At 45.4% G+C, this 17,921-nt stretch overlaps 1 protein-coding gene across 1 annotated transcript; it reads right to left on the bottom strand.

Moving 5' to 3' along the window:
• Positions 1–1,684: 1,684 nt before the first annotated feature.
• Positions 1,685–6,143, bottom strand: LOC135650886 (disease resistance protein RGA2-like). Its single transcript, XM_065170547.1, has 2 exons — positions 2,793–6,143; positions 1,685–2,118 (listed from the first exon to the last, which is right to left on the bottom strand). The coding sequence occupies exon 1, from the start codon at positions 6,127–6,129 to the stop codon at positions 2,884–2,886; it is 3,246 nt and encodes a 1,081-aa protein (XP_065026619.1). The 5' UTR covers positions 6,130–6,143; the 3' UTR covers positions 1,685–2,118; positions 2,793–2,883.
• Between the last annotated feature and the right edge of the window lie 11,778 nt (positions 6,144–17,921).

Here is a 17,921-nt window from a genome sequence, read left to right as displayed (position 1 = left end):
CTTGACCTTTCAGAGTTTATTGGTGAATACACAAAACTTGCAAGTGCTGACACTTGTGCCGCCATAGAATAGGCTTGGTCAGATCATAGTCAACATAGATGGTTTTTGGGTACTATAAAGTAGGATCTCCACAGTTCAAATAAATACTCCACTCGGATAATTAAAATAATATAATAAACTGTAAGTGCAAATCACCTGGATACAACAATAGTTAAGCAGTGACCTCTCCAAGTCGATTACTTGAAGACCAAGCAAAAGTGGGTTTTCATATTTTAATTCTCAAACTTCAGTATGGTGAGAAGTTATGTTACCTTAAACATATTTAGATAAAATGGCCTTCCTGGATTCATTCTCTTCAGCTTTAGAAAAGTGTATGCAAAACTCAACTGATCACGTGAGCTGAACCGGTTGACTTCATTAAACCGGTTATATATATATATATATAAACTGCTGCTGTGCAACCAATCAAATGGTAAACGCTTCTTCTCCCTTGGCAATTGCCTGATCTCTTCTCAGGACCACAGTCGTCCCTTCTTCACTCTCCATTGTCATGAGAAGGAAGGATTAAGACAGATGTAAAGGCTCCTCGTCCGCCTCCTCGAAACACGCATTCCATTGTTGCATTAATGGACCGGCGGCCGGTGGTGGCGGACGAGTCATGGGGTGCCTCCCATGTCCCCATCACGTGGCTGTTCCCCAGGTGTCCGTATCCACCGCCTCGCTTGCTGTCACACGTGGCACTCCAACTACACGTAGGAGGGCATGTGCGCCTCCACATGGCCTCACTGTCGATCGATCTCTTGACCCTATAAAGTTCACCATGCTTTCCCTCCACCTTCCACACTTGTAGCTTTGGTCCTCATCAGCTGGTTTTAGTAGATGGCCAGCAGAAGGCCCAGTGCCTCGGATGAGGAGCTCAGTTAGCTCATCTCCAGGTTTCAATTCGTTCTTCCCGAGAAACGCCATGGACGTGAACAGCGCACTGGCCGAGACCCTGCGGAGCCTCTTCCACCTTCTAGTTCACCTACTCAGCTCGGCAGATAACGGCAACGTAATACACGTAGAACGGCGCGCAGGTCGCTCGCCAAGGGAGAAAACCGGAGATGAGACTTAAATTCAACTTGACCCGCTCACTTCCACCAATCGAGCATCTACATGAGCAACCTTATACATATGGGATCGGACTGAGCCATCCTGACACCTCGATCACGGCATTAAGATTTACTAACAAAGTATATTCGAAATCAACGACCCAAAGGATTTCATCCCCCTACACAAGTTCTTCAGAATTATTTAGGTTAATTCGAGGTTACATCGAGATGAAGAAGGATACCATTGAATGTTGTAATATATATAATATGAGAAGCTAATAGACTCGAAATATTCTACATTCAACTCGGATGTAGATCTCAAACTGATAATTCATGTGCTCCTCGAGTGATTCTAATATATTAAAATGATTAATACTATGCATCACTCAATTGTCTCTCAACGACACCATAGTGGCAAAAAAAAAATATAATTATTTTGTGTAGCTTCGTCGTGATGTCACAATCAATTACTATAACAAAATATATCTTTACCTTCGGGTTGTAGCTATACATCTTTACCATTCTAATCACATAATATTTATAATTACGGTTATAAACTATCATTGTTACGGTAAGTAACTTTTTAGCCGTGGCCTCGGGGCCGTCACGGCTTGGTTTGGGTCCGGAAGATGGAGACCTCCGTGGGGGCGCTCCTCGAGCAAGCTGAATCTCCGAAGGCGGGGATCTCCGAAAGCTTCGCACCTGCACAAAGGTCGGGTCGGGGTGCTCGACCCGACCCCTTCGACGATCAAATTAGCGAAAGATGTGGAGGGGGTTTAGGAGGAGGAGAAACCTCCGTGTGTTCAGTGTGTCCTCCCCTTTTTGCTTAGGACTCAGGGGTATTTATAGAGGAGGTTTGATGTTACCTGACGTAGTTGTCTGCAGGGCAGGACTGTACCTTTGGTGGCGTCTGACATTGCCACTGGGGCTACGTGTGAGGCCGAGCTGCTACAGGGTATGGCGAGCCTCGGGCAATGTGTCGCTCAGGGGGATACTGTCATGACGTGTCACATCGCCATTTTTACCCCTATCATTCACAATTAATGACTTGTTATACCAGTCGCAAATAAAAATTGATTTATTATTTTGGTCACCAAACGAAGTGATAGATATTTTAGGCCTTGCAGAAAGCAAATACAGTAGTAACGTGATAGCCGCAACAATTTTACACTATGAGTACTGACCATAGGAATATACTGTTTTGCATAGCAAACTATAACCACAATAATAAATGGTTTCATCCATATGGTTAACAAGTGCAATATTAGACATTTTCAATATCCATTCAACCACCTACAATAAGTAGTAGTGTTTTCAAGCTTGTAGTTAACAACCACTGTAATAAATAGACCAATTATAATAATAGAATATTTGTAAACAGCAACGATAGACATCAACAATGTTGTTTAATCAACTAAATCAATTGCATCAAATAGGTACAATTTCATGTATACATTCCCATATAGAATCAATTTCATAGGAGTATATTATAGCAGAATATCATCAAAATGATCCAAAACAATCGTTCATTTGTTTCTCTTTCGATGTATAGCGTGACATCATCAATAGGACAACATCATGCATGAATGCATGCATGCATGCATGCATATAGAGTACTTAATTAATATTTCAACAAACAGAGATCAGATAAAAGAAGATTAAAGAGGGCATAGCAAAGAGCTAAAATATTAGTATGCATACCAGGTCGTAGCTGCAGAGATTAGAGCGAGAGGGGGAATAATACTGAAGGACAGCCAGCCAGATTCAGATGGGGGTGACTAAGTAGAAATCATTAGAGCCGTAGCTTGGGACAGCCACTAAGTTGTAGTAGATGTGGCCGTGTTTTGAGTTGCGGTGGTATGTATGACAGCTCTTTGCAACCAGATATAAACAAAGATTTTAGAGATCCGATTTCTACCATCCAATCTGGTAACGAGATCAATTTATTGCAGCTAATAATGGTCAACTGTCTGACCCTTCCATTCGACTGTAGAACTTGTGGCAATTGCCTCAGCTCTTGGCATCCAACAATCGTCAACTCGAGAATACCACTGATGAGTCTCTGCCAACCCACGGATTGACAATGCCATAACATCCCATTGTTCAACCAAACGTTCAACTTTGTCACCTTCGGGTTCGACTCCCATGTCCTCAATTTTGGGCACTGGATCAGTGTCAATTCTGTAATGCGCCCTACATCATATTTGTTTTGTGTATCTGCTGCCCATTTTTCCAGCCGAGGCATTTCAGAGAAAATAAGTTTATCTAAACTTATAAATGTCGAAGTATCTCTAGTATAGAATGTTTCATCCACAACAGTAATTGAATCCATGCTGCTTATCTCAATAATCCTAATATAAGGTAGATTCCCAAGTGGTGGTAGCCTTTCACATCTCCGGAGGTTGACCAATCTAATTTCCTTCAAATTATAAAGATAGAGAATCATATTTTTAATCCATCTCGGGAATTCCTTACCAAAATACGAAGTGATCTCTAGTTTGCTCAAATATATATTAGGCTGGAGTCCCTCAAGTACCTGCAGCGATATAACATCAGAAGCTATCTCGGCATCATCAATATTATACCATTTCCAATGTAGTGCCAAACATTTAAGCTTGGGTAGTATGTCTTGTAGTAGTATCGGAGGAGTCGAAGCATCCTCCGGCTTTGAGACGACTTGAAGGTTCCACAGATCAAATTCTTCGAGGACTTTTAGAGGTTGCAACTCTGAGATGACATCTCCAATACTACTGATCGAATATCCGGATAATGTTTGGAGGTTATGCATATGCTCTAATCCACTGGGCATTCGTGTCAAAGAACCACACCTGATCATATTCACTTTCGTCAACTTTCTCAGGTTACCAAAATCCTTAGGTAACTCGACGAGACCATGACAATCTCCAAGATCTAACTCTTGCAGATTCACAAGGCCTATGATGGATTTAGGTAGGCTCTGAAGCCTTGCACAAAAAGCTAGCTTCAAGATCTGTAGACTTCTAAGATTGTGGATCTGTTCTGGTAGTTTTCGGAGCTTCTCACACCAAGCTAGATTTAGAACCCGCAAATTTCGAAGGTTGCACAAGGATGCAGGAAGTACTTCGATCTCGCTATGAGAAATGTTGAGGTATCTCAAGTTTAATAACTTACCAACTGTGTGAGGAAGTTGTTGGATCCTTGTAGCACCTAAATGTAAGATGCGTAGATGTATAAGGTTTGCAAACATGGCTGTCGGGATATCAGTGATCTGGCATAGCTGTTGTTTCAGAACCATCTCCTCCTCCCTATGCAAAGATAGGGTTCTCAGCTTGTTGTTTACTTTTGCTGATAAGGTCGTGGGAAATGCGGATGTACAGGAATCCACGAGCAATTGTAGATGGAGGCATTGTCGTGGGATTGTGGAATCACGACCAACCCTCATCCGGAAGTAGCATCGCTCCAAGACACTATTTATTGATATTACTAATGGTCTATGAACTATTTTGAATAATGAGTATAAGAGAGGACGCATAAAAATCTCTTTCTTCGCTTTGCGTGGAATGCCTTCGGCAACGAGTACGTGCAACAAGTCAGCATAGCCGGAGATGTAATCCTGTGGAATCAACAACTGATACAAGCATGATCGTGCAAATATTGGAGAAAGATAATGTAGCAACATCAAATTGAAATGCTGATTGTGTTCTCTTTGCTCCGTCATACACAGAGCATCTATTTCTTCTTGCCATCGACTCATCTCTGTGTATTTGAATATCGAGCCCAACACCTTGGCATATATGGGAAACCATCCGAAATAATATTTATAAATTCTATGGGCTAACGAAACTAGCATCCTTTCTTCCTCCACCTCGGCCTGATCAGGATGGCTCAGTGCGTGTCTCATGAATAGATTTACCCAATCGTCCTTCGATATAGTACCAACATTGTGTCTTAAGCAACTGTGCCACCTTTCTGAAAATATATTGACGTCGTAATCACCGGTGAGCATCACAATGCTGCCCGGTTCACCCACGAGAAGGAGAAAGTGCTCCAATTGATCGAACTTGTCCTGGTCATCCGACCCAATAAGGAAGTCATCTAGGATGAGGAAGTATCTGTGACTTTCACCGAATCGATCATAAGACAACCAGACGTCCTCGCATGGCTCCCCGGCTATCAATCTCATAAATTCTTTGATGACCCATATGGTGTTGAAAGCGGATAATTTGGACCCGTCAATCCAGACTCGATGACTAAAATGCTGGCATACCCATGGGTGGTGGTAAACCATGCGAGCGATGGACGTCTTCCCCACCATAGACCCGCCGAATAGGACGATGAACCAAAGCCCATCATGATCATGCACATTGTTGGATCGTTGTTGCTGCTTCCGATAGATTTCATGTATGATTTTTTCTACTTCTCGGTCTCTTCCCACCACCTCTTCTCTCAAGATGGTGAAATACTCTTTTTTTTTTTCTTCTTCTTCTTCTCGTCGTGGATATGTAGAATCCATCATCTCCTTTCGAAGGCACAGCGAAGACCCTCTCCTCACGAGGTAATTCAACCTGCGTGCCTTCTCCTCCAGCTCTAGTAGAATAGCATGGCGAGATGCTACTCCATCGACGTTGGGGAAGGAGCACGGCAAGAGGTCGGATGCCGCCGCTCCCCTCGGTTGCCGGCCCAGGATGCTGCGGAGCAGGTCTTCAACGTCCGCGACGGCTATCCCGACGTCGTTCACCCAATCCTCCACCTCCGGCTCCTTCAACGCTCGCATCTGGGCATCCATGATCGCCGCATTGAGGGCCCAGATGCAATCGTGAACCATCTCCAGGTGATTTTGGATACGGAGCTCCCGTCCTTGCGCCATCAGTTCAGGCGTCGGTAGTATTTCCAATAGTACGAACTTCAAATCGGACGACACCGCCATGTATGGTTCAGATCTCACTCCTCCTTTTCTTCTTCTTTGTGTGTAGTATGTCGGGTGGGAGTCTCGGAGTTCGCTCGCCTCACCTTTTAGTGGAGCTCTCTCTATATTACTCTTGGCATTTGCCTTAACCATCGAACGCACGCGACCACGAGGACGTACCCCGCCATTGTAACGCACACCTCTGATCAAGCACTTTATTCTGTTTCATCTCGAGAAAGTTTCACGCATGAATAAAGGGCATCACCGTCTCCGAATTGGGAGGATTCCAAAGGTTGTGCCACCAATACCACCAACACACTCTTGGAATCTGCCTTACCGTCGGCACAAGAAACAAATCAAGAATCTCCATCGTCCCAAGCAAGCTCCCAGTTAGTTAGTCGCATTATTGTTCTCCATGGTCTTCTTTCCGCGGCTTTCATGCAAGCAAGATCACATCAATTAATTTATCGCAAAAGATAAAAGTTGATTGTAGTTGAACTCTTTGTATTTTAGTTGATTCAATCCGACCTCCATACTGTCTGATGAAGGATCCATCGGGTAGAAACACATATAATATATAGTTTAAACCAAATTTAAACTCATTAAGTTTGCAGAAATACATATAATATTTATGGAGAAATAAAGAAAGATGAATAGTGAGATTTACATCATACATATATACAACTATGTAGCAAAAGAAGGGTACAAAATTTTCCTTCAACGACATCTAAAGCAAGATTTATGATGTTTTATTAAAAAATATTAAATTAGATCATATTCGTATGCGTTGAAATTAGCATCACGAGAAATGAAAAATACGCTGCACAAATGCCAGGTCGAACCACGATTCTGACCTAAAGGTAAAGAAAATATTTTGGTCGATTCCCAATTTCATCTCAATCTATGTAATTACTCAGTATATATCAAAATTTCGACCACAGGAATACCAACCAATTCACCATCACTATCCATACACTAGTGCTTCTGCTTTGTTTACGGTGACTAACGCCAATACAAAAGCGAACCAAGAAAGAGAAAAAAATGCAACTTGAGATATGGAGTTATGTCTAAGACCAACTCTGAAACTTGAGATATGGAGTTATGTCTATACAAAATGCAGCTGAAGCAGATAACTTAGGTAGTCTTGATAAGAGAAACATGCTTGTGGCCTTGTAGCATGTTAACTAATAAAAATACGCCGAAACAATTATAAGGATCATCTGAAAAGAATATATAGGGATAGTCTTAACAAGAATATAAATACACTTGTAGAGTAATGAAAAGAAATATACTGAAACAGATATTCTAAGGTTAGTTAAGATGGGAACCCACATGTTCAGCCTAACGTGGACTTTATCAGCCCACAACCCACATCCTCTCTTAACCTAATCCTAGATCAATATAAAGGGGTGTGGTGGTTGCATTTTGGGATAGGTGACTGTGTTTTTAGGGAAAAAACTATAGCAACGTGGTGATCTTTGCAACAGCAAAGAGGAGAAGAAAAAGACAGAAAAGCAAGAGAAAAAAAGGAAAAAAAACAAGGACAACCCAGAGAAACTATTCTCAATCATCTAGCAGTGTTCTCATCTCAAGTTAAATCACTGTGATTATTTGGGGAGGTTTTAGATATTATGGACAGTGACGTGATCATTATATCCCAGTTATTCCTCCAGTATATCAGGGTGATGGGAGAGATGTGCAGGAAGATAGTGTAGAATCTGATGTTGATCTACCTGCAGGACATGTTGAGCAAGAAGAAGTTAGAGAGCAACTTCCCGCAGAATCTTAGTTGAGAAGATCTTTTAGACAATGTCAACTTTTCAGAAGATACTCTACATATGAGTATATGATGCTTACTGATGCAGGTGAACCAGAGAATTACTAGGAAGCAATTGAAAGTGAGCAGAAAAAGAAATGGTTAATTGCTATGCAAGAAGAGATGGATGCTTTTCAGAAGAACCACACTTATGATTTGGTGATACTTCCAAATGGAATGAAGACCTTACCAAAAGAAAGACATGAGATATGCCGACAGTTGGTCGACATGACTTCACATTAAAGAATCATGAGACAGCCTCCTTTATGGGCTGAAGGGAGAGGTTGTTGGGCTAGCAGTCCATAACCCACACCCCCTCTTAACCTAATCCTAGATCAATATAAGGGGGGTGTGGTGGCTACCTTTTCGGATAGGTGGTTGCATTTTTGGGAGAAAAACTATAGCAACGTGGTGATCTTTGCAACAACAAAGAGGAGAAGAAAAAGCAAGAGAAAGAAATGAAAGAAAACAAGGACAACGCAGAGAGACTGTTCTCAATCATCTAGTAGTGTTCTTATCTCAGGATAGATCAAATCTATAGTAGACTCTTGCTGTGATTACTTGGGGAGGTTTTAGATTTGTGGACAGTGACGTGATCCTTGTATCCCAGTTATTCTCTTGTGGTTGTTGCTAGGGTTTAGGGCAAGAGATTGAGATTTGTATATTCATTATTCTCATAGTGGATTATCTCTAGTTTACCCCGTAATTTTTACCCTTCACGTTAAAGTGATTTTTCACGTATACCTTGGTATTCTATTTGATTTTGATTTCATTTAATTCCGCTGCGTATTATGGTCTACTAGGACTTGTTCATATACAAAAGTTATTTCTGTTTATATCCCCACGAAAAGTATGATGATACATATGACCTTAGAATTGTTAATCTGCTCATGAATATAACCATTAATGCTATGATCCATTACGATGAAAGAAGTTTGTACCTTTGCTGCTTGTTGACGTCCACAAAAAATCAGAATTTCAAAAAATACAAGACGACACCACAATTATGCAACTAGCCATGTACTCTTCGTCCTTCTCACACAAGTCAAATCCAATACTCCTCTGGCACTTGAGCAAAATCACAATGAATTATTTGATTTTCGGCATAAAATGATTTCTCCCTTTGTTCGAGTGTCTGATGCCCACTAAATCGAGGTTCAATTATAATATTCTCATTAGAAGTTTTCTTTTTTGTAATGTATTTTAGAAAAAAATTCATAATATTTATCTAATTTTCTTACTCGACTAGATTGTCCATTGACTTTGCAAACCCAACTTCACCGGGAACATCTGAAATTTTGAGAACATAAAAAAGAAATATTAATTTATTCAAAATAAATTTATTAATATCTTCTAAAATCATGTAGAGAGAGAATGAAAAGATTGGCTTAGGAAGCTAAATGGACTATTAATAGAAGAAAAAGCCATGATTCTTTCAGCAAATGATGCATTAATAAGACATCAGAGTGAAGATCATTCATTATTCGATCAAGTATCAAATATAATAATAATGTTAGTTCAAGTACTTATGGTAAAGTGTTCCTACAATATCATTTTAATTAGAAGAATATATTGGTACAAATATGACAAGGGATGTGGAGAAGAAGACACAATAACGTTGGTTCAAATACTTGTGGTAAAGTGCTCCTACAATCTCATTTTAGTTAGAAAAATATATTGGTACAAATATAACAAAGGATGAGAAGAAAAAGTCAGAAGTAAGTGATGAAACATTAAACCCATTTTTCTCGTCCTAAGAAATTTGCCGAGTCCCAAAACCAATATTTCTTATTTCTCGAGTCCTAAAAAGATATAGCTAATCGGATGAGATAAAAGTTTTATTCTTATACATAAACATAGCCGAAGAGTGCTTCCTTCTGTTGCAGGATCCTACCATGGGGGAATTGCAAGTTTCTGTTTTAATAGATGTTATTCGATACACTGGATGAAAGTACCAAAAGCTCGTTAACAATGGGATGCTTAGAAACTCTTCACAAAGCTTGATGCGCAGCTAAAATAGTCACCGGAGAACCATGCTTCGTGACTATTACAGAATATAATAGTCATTCTGTAATAGTATTTTTTGCATGACACCCCAACACGCCGACGCCGATGATCCATAGTATTTTTGCATCCGAATTCAAGAACCAATATCAGTTGAGTAAGCCTCAAATTTAAAAGTTCATCATAAAAAAAAACATATATAAGGATATGTGAAAGTCATGCCATTCCAACTTAAGTTTACATTCACTATTCTTGCTTTGCAGACCATCACAAAAATTGCCAAATGTATTTAACCGGCAACATTAGAGAGCTTAATTCAGAGAGTCCAACAGTAAACAGGAATTCAAGTATTAGACTTATTCAAAAAATCTTCTGTCAAACCACTAACATTGATTGATCATGGGGAGGTAAAGGAAGATGGGTACCTTCTTCTTCCTTAAGCTCTTCTGCACACCATCTATGAATTAAATTATAAAATCTTAATACCTTTTGTGTTCTTTACCATTTGATATGTATGCCTAAAGCTCAACTCATCAGATTTTGAACTTTAAACCCACAAGCATTTTAAGAAAAAAAATTTCTTCGATAAATCTTTTATCTAAGGAAATAAGAAATTAGAGAGCATCCAAACAAAACTACGAATCATCGAAACACGACTTGATTTCTGCATGCTTTCTATTTTTTTTAATGCTTGCATCCATCGATTCCTATCGTCAAGATAGGTAGAGGCACATCCAATAGATGACAAAGACTCTCTTTATATCGTTTTCGATATATATTATGTCAAAAATAAATGACGATGAGTTGAGTCAAATTAATTATAATTAATATATATTAAGTCAAACATCAATTCAATCCAAACATAACTTGGAACTTTTTAATTTTTAGCCATATTAGACTATTCTATCTATTTATCTATCTTTTTTCATCTTACTCACGTCAATATTTTTAATTTTTTATTTATACATTAAATATTTTAAACATCTTCCCTTATTTATATGTTTTAATATTTTAAATAACTTTTCATATTAAGTTTGGGTTGTTTTCCCATTACCCTTAAAAGTACTCAATATTTTTGAATGCTACATTGGCTCTATTTCGTGATAGTTCATCTTGATTCAATCAAACCATAGCTTAATTGGCTCAATCCTTCTTATTTCTTTATCATTTAGATCATTTTTTTTACTCATTCAATTTTTTTCCCACTAACGTTATCTCTCGTACCATATCAAAAATCTTACAATAACGAATCTAAATCAAACTGCTTAAAATTAACATATATCACATCAAACATTAATTCATTTGGATTATAGGTTGACGTGATGCTTTCAGTCATATGAGGAGAGGCTATTCTATTTATTTAGACTACTCTATTTATTGAACTCATGAAAATTTCCAACACATTATACTTATATACTTGATAAAACCACATAAAGAAAACGTCGAATGAATCAAAAACCTTCATCCATTTCACGTTATCCACATGCATGAGTTCAAAGATGCAACACAACAGTAATAGATAGACCAGTTATAGTATTAGATGATTTAAAAACAACAACAACAACAATAGGCATCGACGATGTTGTTTAATCAACTACATCAAATAGGTACAAATTTCATATACACATTCCCATATAGAATCAATTGCATAGGAGTTTATTATCGCAGAACATCAAACGATTGTTCATTTGTTTCTCTCTCGATGCATAGCGTGACACCATCGATGGGGCAACATCATGCGGTCAAGCATATGGAATACTTGATCAGATAAACAAGTATAAAGCGGGCATAGCAAAGAGCTAAAATATTAGTATGCATACCAGGTTGTAGCTGCAGAGATTAGAGCGAGAGGGGGAATAATGCTGAAGATTCTGATGGGGGTGACTTCAAGTGGAAATCATTAGAACCGTAGCTTGGGACAACCACTATGTTGTAGTAGAAGATCTGGCCGTGTTTTGAGTTGCAGTGGTATGTATGACAGCTCAGTGCAACCAGATATAAGCAAAGATTTTAGAGATCTGATTTCTACCAGCCAATTTGGTAAAGAGATCAATTTATTGCAGCGAATAATGGTCAACTGGCTGACCCGTAGATTCGACCGTAAAACTTGTGGCAAACACATCAGCTCTTGGCATCCAACAATCGTCAACTCGCGAGTAACACTGATGAGTCTCTGCCAACCCACGGATCCACAATGCCATAGCATCTCATTGTTCAACCAAGTGTTCAACTTTCTCACCCTCAGGTTCGAATCCCATGTCCTCAATTTTGGACACTGCATCAGTGTCAATTCTTCAATGACCCATGCAACATTTCCTTCTCCTGGTTCTGCCCATTTTTCTAGCTGAGGCATTTCAGAGAAAATTAGTTTATTAAACCTTATTATTCTCCCAGTATAACGAGTATGAAATGTTGCAACAGTGATTAAATCCATGCCGCTGATCTCAACAATCTTGAGATTAACTAGTTCCCCAAGTAGTGGCAGCCTTTCACATCTCCGGAGATTGACCAATCTGATCTCCGTCAAATTATAGAGATAGAAAGTTATATCATTCATCCATACGGGGAAGTCCTTACCAACATATGAAATGATTTCTAGTTTTGTCAAATATATATTAGGTTGGAGGCCCTCGAGTACCTGCAACGATATGACATCAGAAGCAATCTCGACATCATTCATATTATCCCATTTCCAATGCAGTGCCAAATGTTTGAGCTTTGGTAGTACATCTTGCAACAGCATTGGAGGAGTGGAAGCATCCTTTAGTTTTGAGACGATTTGGAGATTCCGCAAATCAAGTTTTTCGAGACCTATTAGAGATTGCAACTCTGAGATGACATCTCCAATACTACTGATTGTACTGATCGAATATCCATATAGTGTTTGGAGGTTATGCATATGCTCTAAACCACTGGACATTCGTGCCAAAGAGCGACACTTGATTATATTCAGGTATGTCAATTTTCTCAGGTTATGAAAATTCTCGGGTAATTCGATGAGGCCATGACAACCTTCGAGGTCCAATTCTTGTAGATTTACAAGGCCGCTGAATGATTTGGGTAGCCTTCGAAGTCTTGCACAAAAAGCTAACTTTATGATCTGTAGACTCTTAAGATTGTGGATTCGTCCGGGTAACCTCCAAAGCTTCTCACACGAAGCTAGATTTAAAACTCGTAAATTTCGAAGGTTACATAGGGATAAAGGAAGTACATGGATTTCACTCATAGAAAGGTTGAGGTATCTCAAGTTGAGTAACTTGCCAATCGTGTGAGGAAGTTGTTGGATCCTCGTAGCACCTAAATGTAAGATGCGTAGATGTATGAGGTTTCCAAACATGGTTGCGGGAACACCTGTGATCTGACATGACTGTTGTTTGAGAACCATCTCCTCGTCCCTGTGTAAAGATAGTGTTCTCAACTTATTATTTACTTTGGCTGATAAGATCATGGGAAATGCAGATGCACAGGAATCCACTAGTAAGTGTAGATGAAGGCATTGTTGTGGGATTGTGGAATCTCGACCAACCCTCATCCGGAAGTAGAATCGCCCGAGGGCACTGTTTATCAATTCAGTCAACGCTACCGTCTCTAGCAGCTCTTTGTGTGGAATGCCTTCGGCAGCGAGCACGTGCAACAAGTCAGCATAGCCGGAGATGTAATCCTTTGGAATCAAAAACTGATACAGGCATGATCGTGCAAATATTGGAGAAAGATAATGGAACAACATCAAATTGAAATGCTGATTGTGTTGTATTTGCTCCGTCCTACACAGAGCATCTATTTCTTCTTGCCATCGACTCGGCTCAGTGTATCTAAATATCGAGCCCAACATCTTGGCAATCACAGGATACCAAACGATTTGATATGAATTCTATCGACGAATGTGTTAGTGTAAACACCTTTTTTTCTATTTAGTGTAAACACCCTTTTTCTTAGCCGTGACCCGGGAGGTCGTCTCGGCTCGTTCGAGGGTCCGAATGGCGGGGATCTCCCTGGGGCGGTACTCGTCTCCACCGGGATGGTCGGGTGCGGCCTCGGACTCGGGGCGATGCGGCGACTCTTCCCGAGCGGGGATCATCCGGCGCGTCCCGGTCGGGAGACCTCGGCTTGATACCTGCACAATGGTCGGGTGCGCTCGACCCGACCCCTCCGACGATCAAGTTAGAGAGATGCAGTGGCGGTTGTTTTTTTGGGGGAATTCAGCCTTACCTTTCCCTTCGGGCTTGAGGACTATTATAGGGGAACCCGGCATTCTCGGCTGCGCCATCCCGTCGGTCGGGGCCGTATCTCTGATAGCGTCCGATATCGCTGAAGACGTTGCGTATGGGAGCGGGGGATCGCAGGGTATGGGCGAGCTTCAACCGCTACCCACTTCCGTCTCGTCCTACTGTGCTGGGTCAACTGAAGGGGCTGTGGGCTCCGTGAGGCTAACGTCCGGACGCATTCTGCTGCCCTTGTTGCTTTCCCTGGGGCGCCGCGCCGGTCCACGTGCGGGGGAAGTCGCCGGGGGCGGGGTTTACCATTTTTTGCCATATCATATCCCCCCCCCCCAAAGGAAGCCATGACTCGGCATCGGACGGTGGGGATTCGAGGCATGGCTTTTGATCGGTATGTGACGGTTCTCTTCGTGGGTCGCGACCGGGAATCATGTTTGGGGCGAGCAGGCTGCGCTGCGTAGGCGCTTCGGTCGGGGAGCACGTCTCGGGCGGGCTGGCCGCGCTGAGGAGGTGGTCTCGGGACACATGTGGCCGAGGAGCATGTCTCGGGCGGGCTGGCTGCGCTGAGGAGGTGGTCTCGGGACACATGTGGCCGAGGAGCATGTCTCGGGCGGGCTGGCCGCGCCGAGGAGGTGGTCTCGGGAAACATGCGGCCGAGGAGCACGTCTCGGGCGGGCTGGCCGCGCCGAGGAGGTGGTCTCGGGAAACATGTGGCCGAGGAGCACGTCTCGGGCGGGCTGGCCGCGCCGAGGAGGTGGTCTCGGGGGCATGCGGCCGAGGAGCACGTCTCGGGCGGGCTGGCCGCGCCGAGGAGGTGGTCTCGGGAAACATGTGGCCGAGGAGCACGTCTCGGGCGGGCTGGCCACGCCGAGGAGGTGGTCTCAGGAAACATGTGGCCGAGGAGCACGTCTCGGGCGGGCTGGCCGCGCCGAGGAGGTGGTCTCGGGAAACATGTGGCCGAGGAGCACGTCTCGGGCGGGCTGGCCGCGCCGAGGAGGTGGTCTCGGGAAACATGTGGCCGAGGAGCACGTCTCGGGCGGGCTGGCCACGCCGAGGAGGTGGTCTCGGGAAACATGTGGCCGAGGAGCACGTCTCGGGCGGGCTGGCCGCGCCGAGGAGGTGGTCTCGGGGGCATGCGGCCGAGGAGCACGTCTCGGGCGGGCTGGCCGCGCCGAGGAGGTGGTCTCGGGAAACATGTGGCCGAGGAACACGTCTCGGGCGGGCTGGCCGCGCCGAGGAGGTGGTCTCGGGGGCATGCGGCCGAGGAGCACGTCTCGGGCGGGCTGGCCGCGCCGAGGAGGTGGTCTCGGGAAACATGTGGCCGAGGAGCACGTCTCGGGCGGGCTGGCTGCGCCGAGGAGGTGGTCTCGGGAAACATGTGGCCGAGGAGCACGTCTCGGGCGGGCTGGCCGCGCCGAGGAGGTGGTCTCGGGGAACATGTGGCCGAGGAGCACGTCTCGGGCGGGCTGGCCACGCCGAGGAGGTGGTCTCGGGAAACATGTGGCCGAGGAGCGCGTCTCGGGCGGGCTGGCCGCGCCGAGGAGGTGGTCTCGGGAAACATGTGGCCGAGGAGCACGTCTCGGGCGGGCTGGCCGCGCCGAGGAGGTGGTCTCGGGGAACATGTGGCCGAGGAGCACGTCTCGGGCGGGCTGGCCGCGCCGAGGAGGTGGTCTCGGGAAACATGTGGCCGAGGAGCACGTCTCGGGCGGGCTGGCCGCGCCGAGGAGGTGGTCTCGGGAAGCATGAGACACGATCGTCGTTCTCTTTAGGCGTTGAGAAGTCGTAGTGGCCATTTTCCACGTCGTTTCTTGCAGCGGCTTTGGGTCCGCATTTATGATGGGGTGTCCGTTGGTCTTCCCTGATGCGAGTGGGTGTGCGAATGAGCTGTCGGCCGCTAGGGGGAGACGAAGGGGCGTCTCTTTCGGCGGGTTTTTCTTTACATAAATGGCGTATCCTGTCCGTTCTTGCCTTCTGCTGCTGAGTCTTGGACCTCGTTGTTTCTCTCTGCCATCGCTCCTTCCCCTCTCCCACGCTACCATCCCACAGTCGCTCCCACGTCGTCTCTCTTGTTCGTTCCAAAAGCCGGTAAGGAATGTCCTTCTCACCTGTCTCTTCGCCTTCGTCCCTTGACAGAGTCCGGGAGAGCGTGCCTCCGTCTTCTTCCGACGAGGAGGCGTCGCGAGCCCTTGAGGCTCTAATGTGGCCGCACGACCTCGACTCGGTGGTGAGCGGGTCGTCGCTGGAGAAGCTCCGGGAGCGTTATTACATCCCGGAGGAGTTCGTCCTGACTGCCCCTGATCCGGGGCAGCGGTCATACGACCCGATTCCCCGGGGTTTTGCGCTGACCCAGGATGCCCTAGAGGCTGGGTTGCGCCTTCCCCTTCACGCTCTCATTGTTTCCTGCCTATCTCTCTGGCGGATTTCTCCTTCCCAGGTGACGCCTAACTCATGGCGGTACCTGGTAGCGTTCTTGGGGGAGTGTTATTATGCTAACATCACCCCTACCCGAAACCTCTTTCTTTCATGTTTCCGCCTTCTCAAGGGGCCGGGGGGCTATTTCGTGTCGGCCCGGGCCGGCTTTCGCGTCGGGGGAGCCCCTTCGAGTAATAAAGGGTGGAAGGGGCGTTTTTTTTACATCAGCTGGCCGAGGGATTGGGGCTTCGGTGTTCGGTGGGCGGTGAGGGTGATAGATAACACCGTCCCGGATTTGAACGACGAGGAGTGTCGGGATTTGAAGAGGCTTCGGGCAATCCTTCCCGGCTCCCAGGCTATCCGAGCCATGACCGAGAAGTGGCTAGCCGAGGCGGGTCTTAGCCCGGCTTTCGGGGGTATGTTTATAGAGGGTGTTCTCCACGTTTTATTTGTTTTTACAGTTTGTGACGGTTTCGCTTGTCTTTTTCGCAGGGATGAAGCTCCTGTCCCTCCGTGGTAATCGCTCTTCGTCGGCTTCTTCCCCGCGCCAGTTCGCTGCTTCCCCCCCGCGTTCCCCGGCCGACCCGGTGCCCGGTTCGGCGGGTGCCCCATTGGAGATCCCTGCGGGACGTCCGTCCAAGAAGGCGAGGACGACGGGTCCGGGGAAAACCAAGGCGGGGACCGCTCCTCCAATGGTTGCGGGTGCCAAGCGGACCCCTCGGGAGGAGGGGCCTTCCCGATTTGAAGGGCCTAGCCAGGGGGCGGCCGGGAAGAGGGCGAATCTGCCCACGGTGGATGATCTGTGCGGGCTACGCGCGGGAGCCGACGAGCCCCTATGGGCAGCGGTGATGGGCGAGCTTCCGACAGGGGAGGCTTCCGACCCGCTGGTCGCCCGATGGAAGGGGCTGTCCCGAGGGGACCGGGTATGGGCCGGGGGAGATCCCTCGGCCGCCTTCCTTCGAGGCGTGCTCCATCCCGATCTGGCTCGGGACCTGTACACTCTGCCCTCGGAGGCCATGCTCAGCAAGGCGGGGAGGTTCCTGACGTTGGTAAGCCTTTTGCTAACTCCGGGTATCCCTGTGACTGTGCGCTGACCCTTATTTTCTTGTGGCAGGGCCTCCATTATTCGACGGCGCTGATGGACCGAGTGCGTGATGCTGGCCAGATAATCTGGGACCTTAGCGAGCGCAACTCCGAGTTGTGTCGTCAGCTGGAGGAGATTCGCGCTGGGTCTGGCCCCGAGGCGGTGGCGGCTGCGGAAAAACGCGCGACCTGTTCTGAGGAAGAAGTGGTGCGTTTACGGGCGGAGCTCGAGCGGTCGGGTGATTTGGTCAAGGAGCTTCAGGAGTCCCTTCGCTTGGATCGGGACGAGCTCCGCCAGTCGAAGTCAGAGGCGCTTGGTCTCTCCAAGAGGGCGGAGAGGGCCGAGGCTGAAGCCCGCGCTGCTTCCGAGGCGTTGGCTGAGGAGGTTCGTCTCCGCCCGTCGAAGGACAAGG

Source organism: Musa acuminata, chromosome BXJ3-10, assembly GCF_036884655.1.
Source record: "Musa acuminata AAA Group cultivar baxijiao chromosome BXJ3-10, Cavendish_Baxijiao_AAA, whole genome shotgun sequence".
NCBI classification, from domain to species: domain Eukaryota; kingdom Viridiplantae; phylum Streptophyta; class Magnoliopsida; order Zingiberales; family Musaceae; genus Musa; species Musa acuminata.
This window is presented reverse-complemented; position numbering and strand designations above follow the sequence as displayed.

Excerpts from the sequence above, each read along its gene's own strand:
- LOC135650886 (XM_065170547.1), bottom strand. The coding sequence starts at position 6,129 with ATGGTTAAGGCAAATGCCAAGAGTAATATAGAGAGAGCTCCACTAAAA.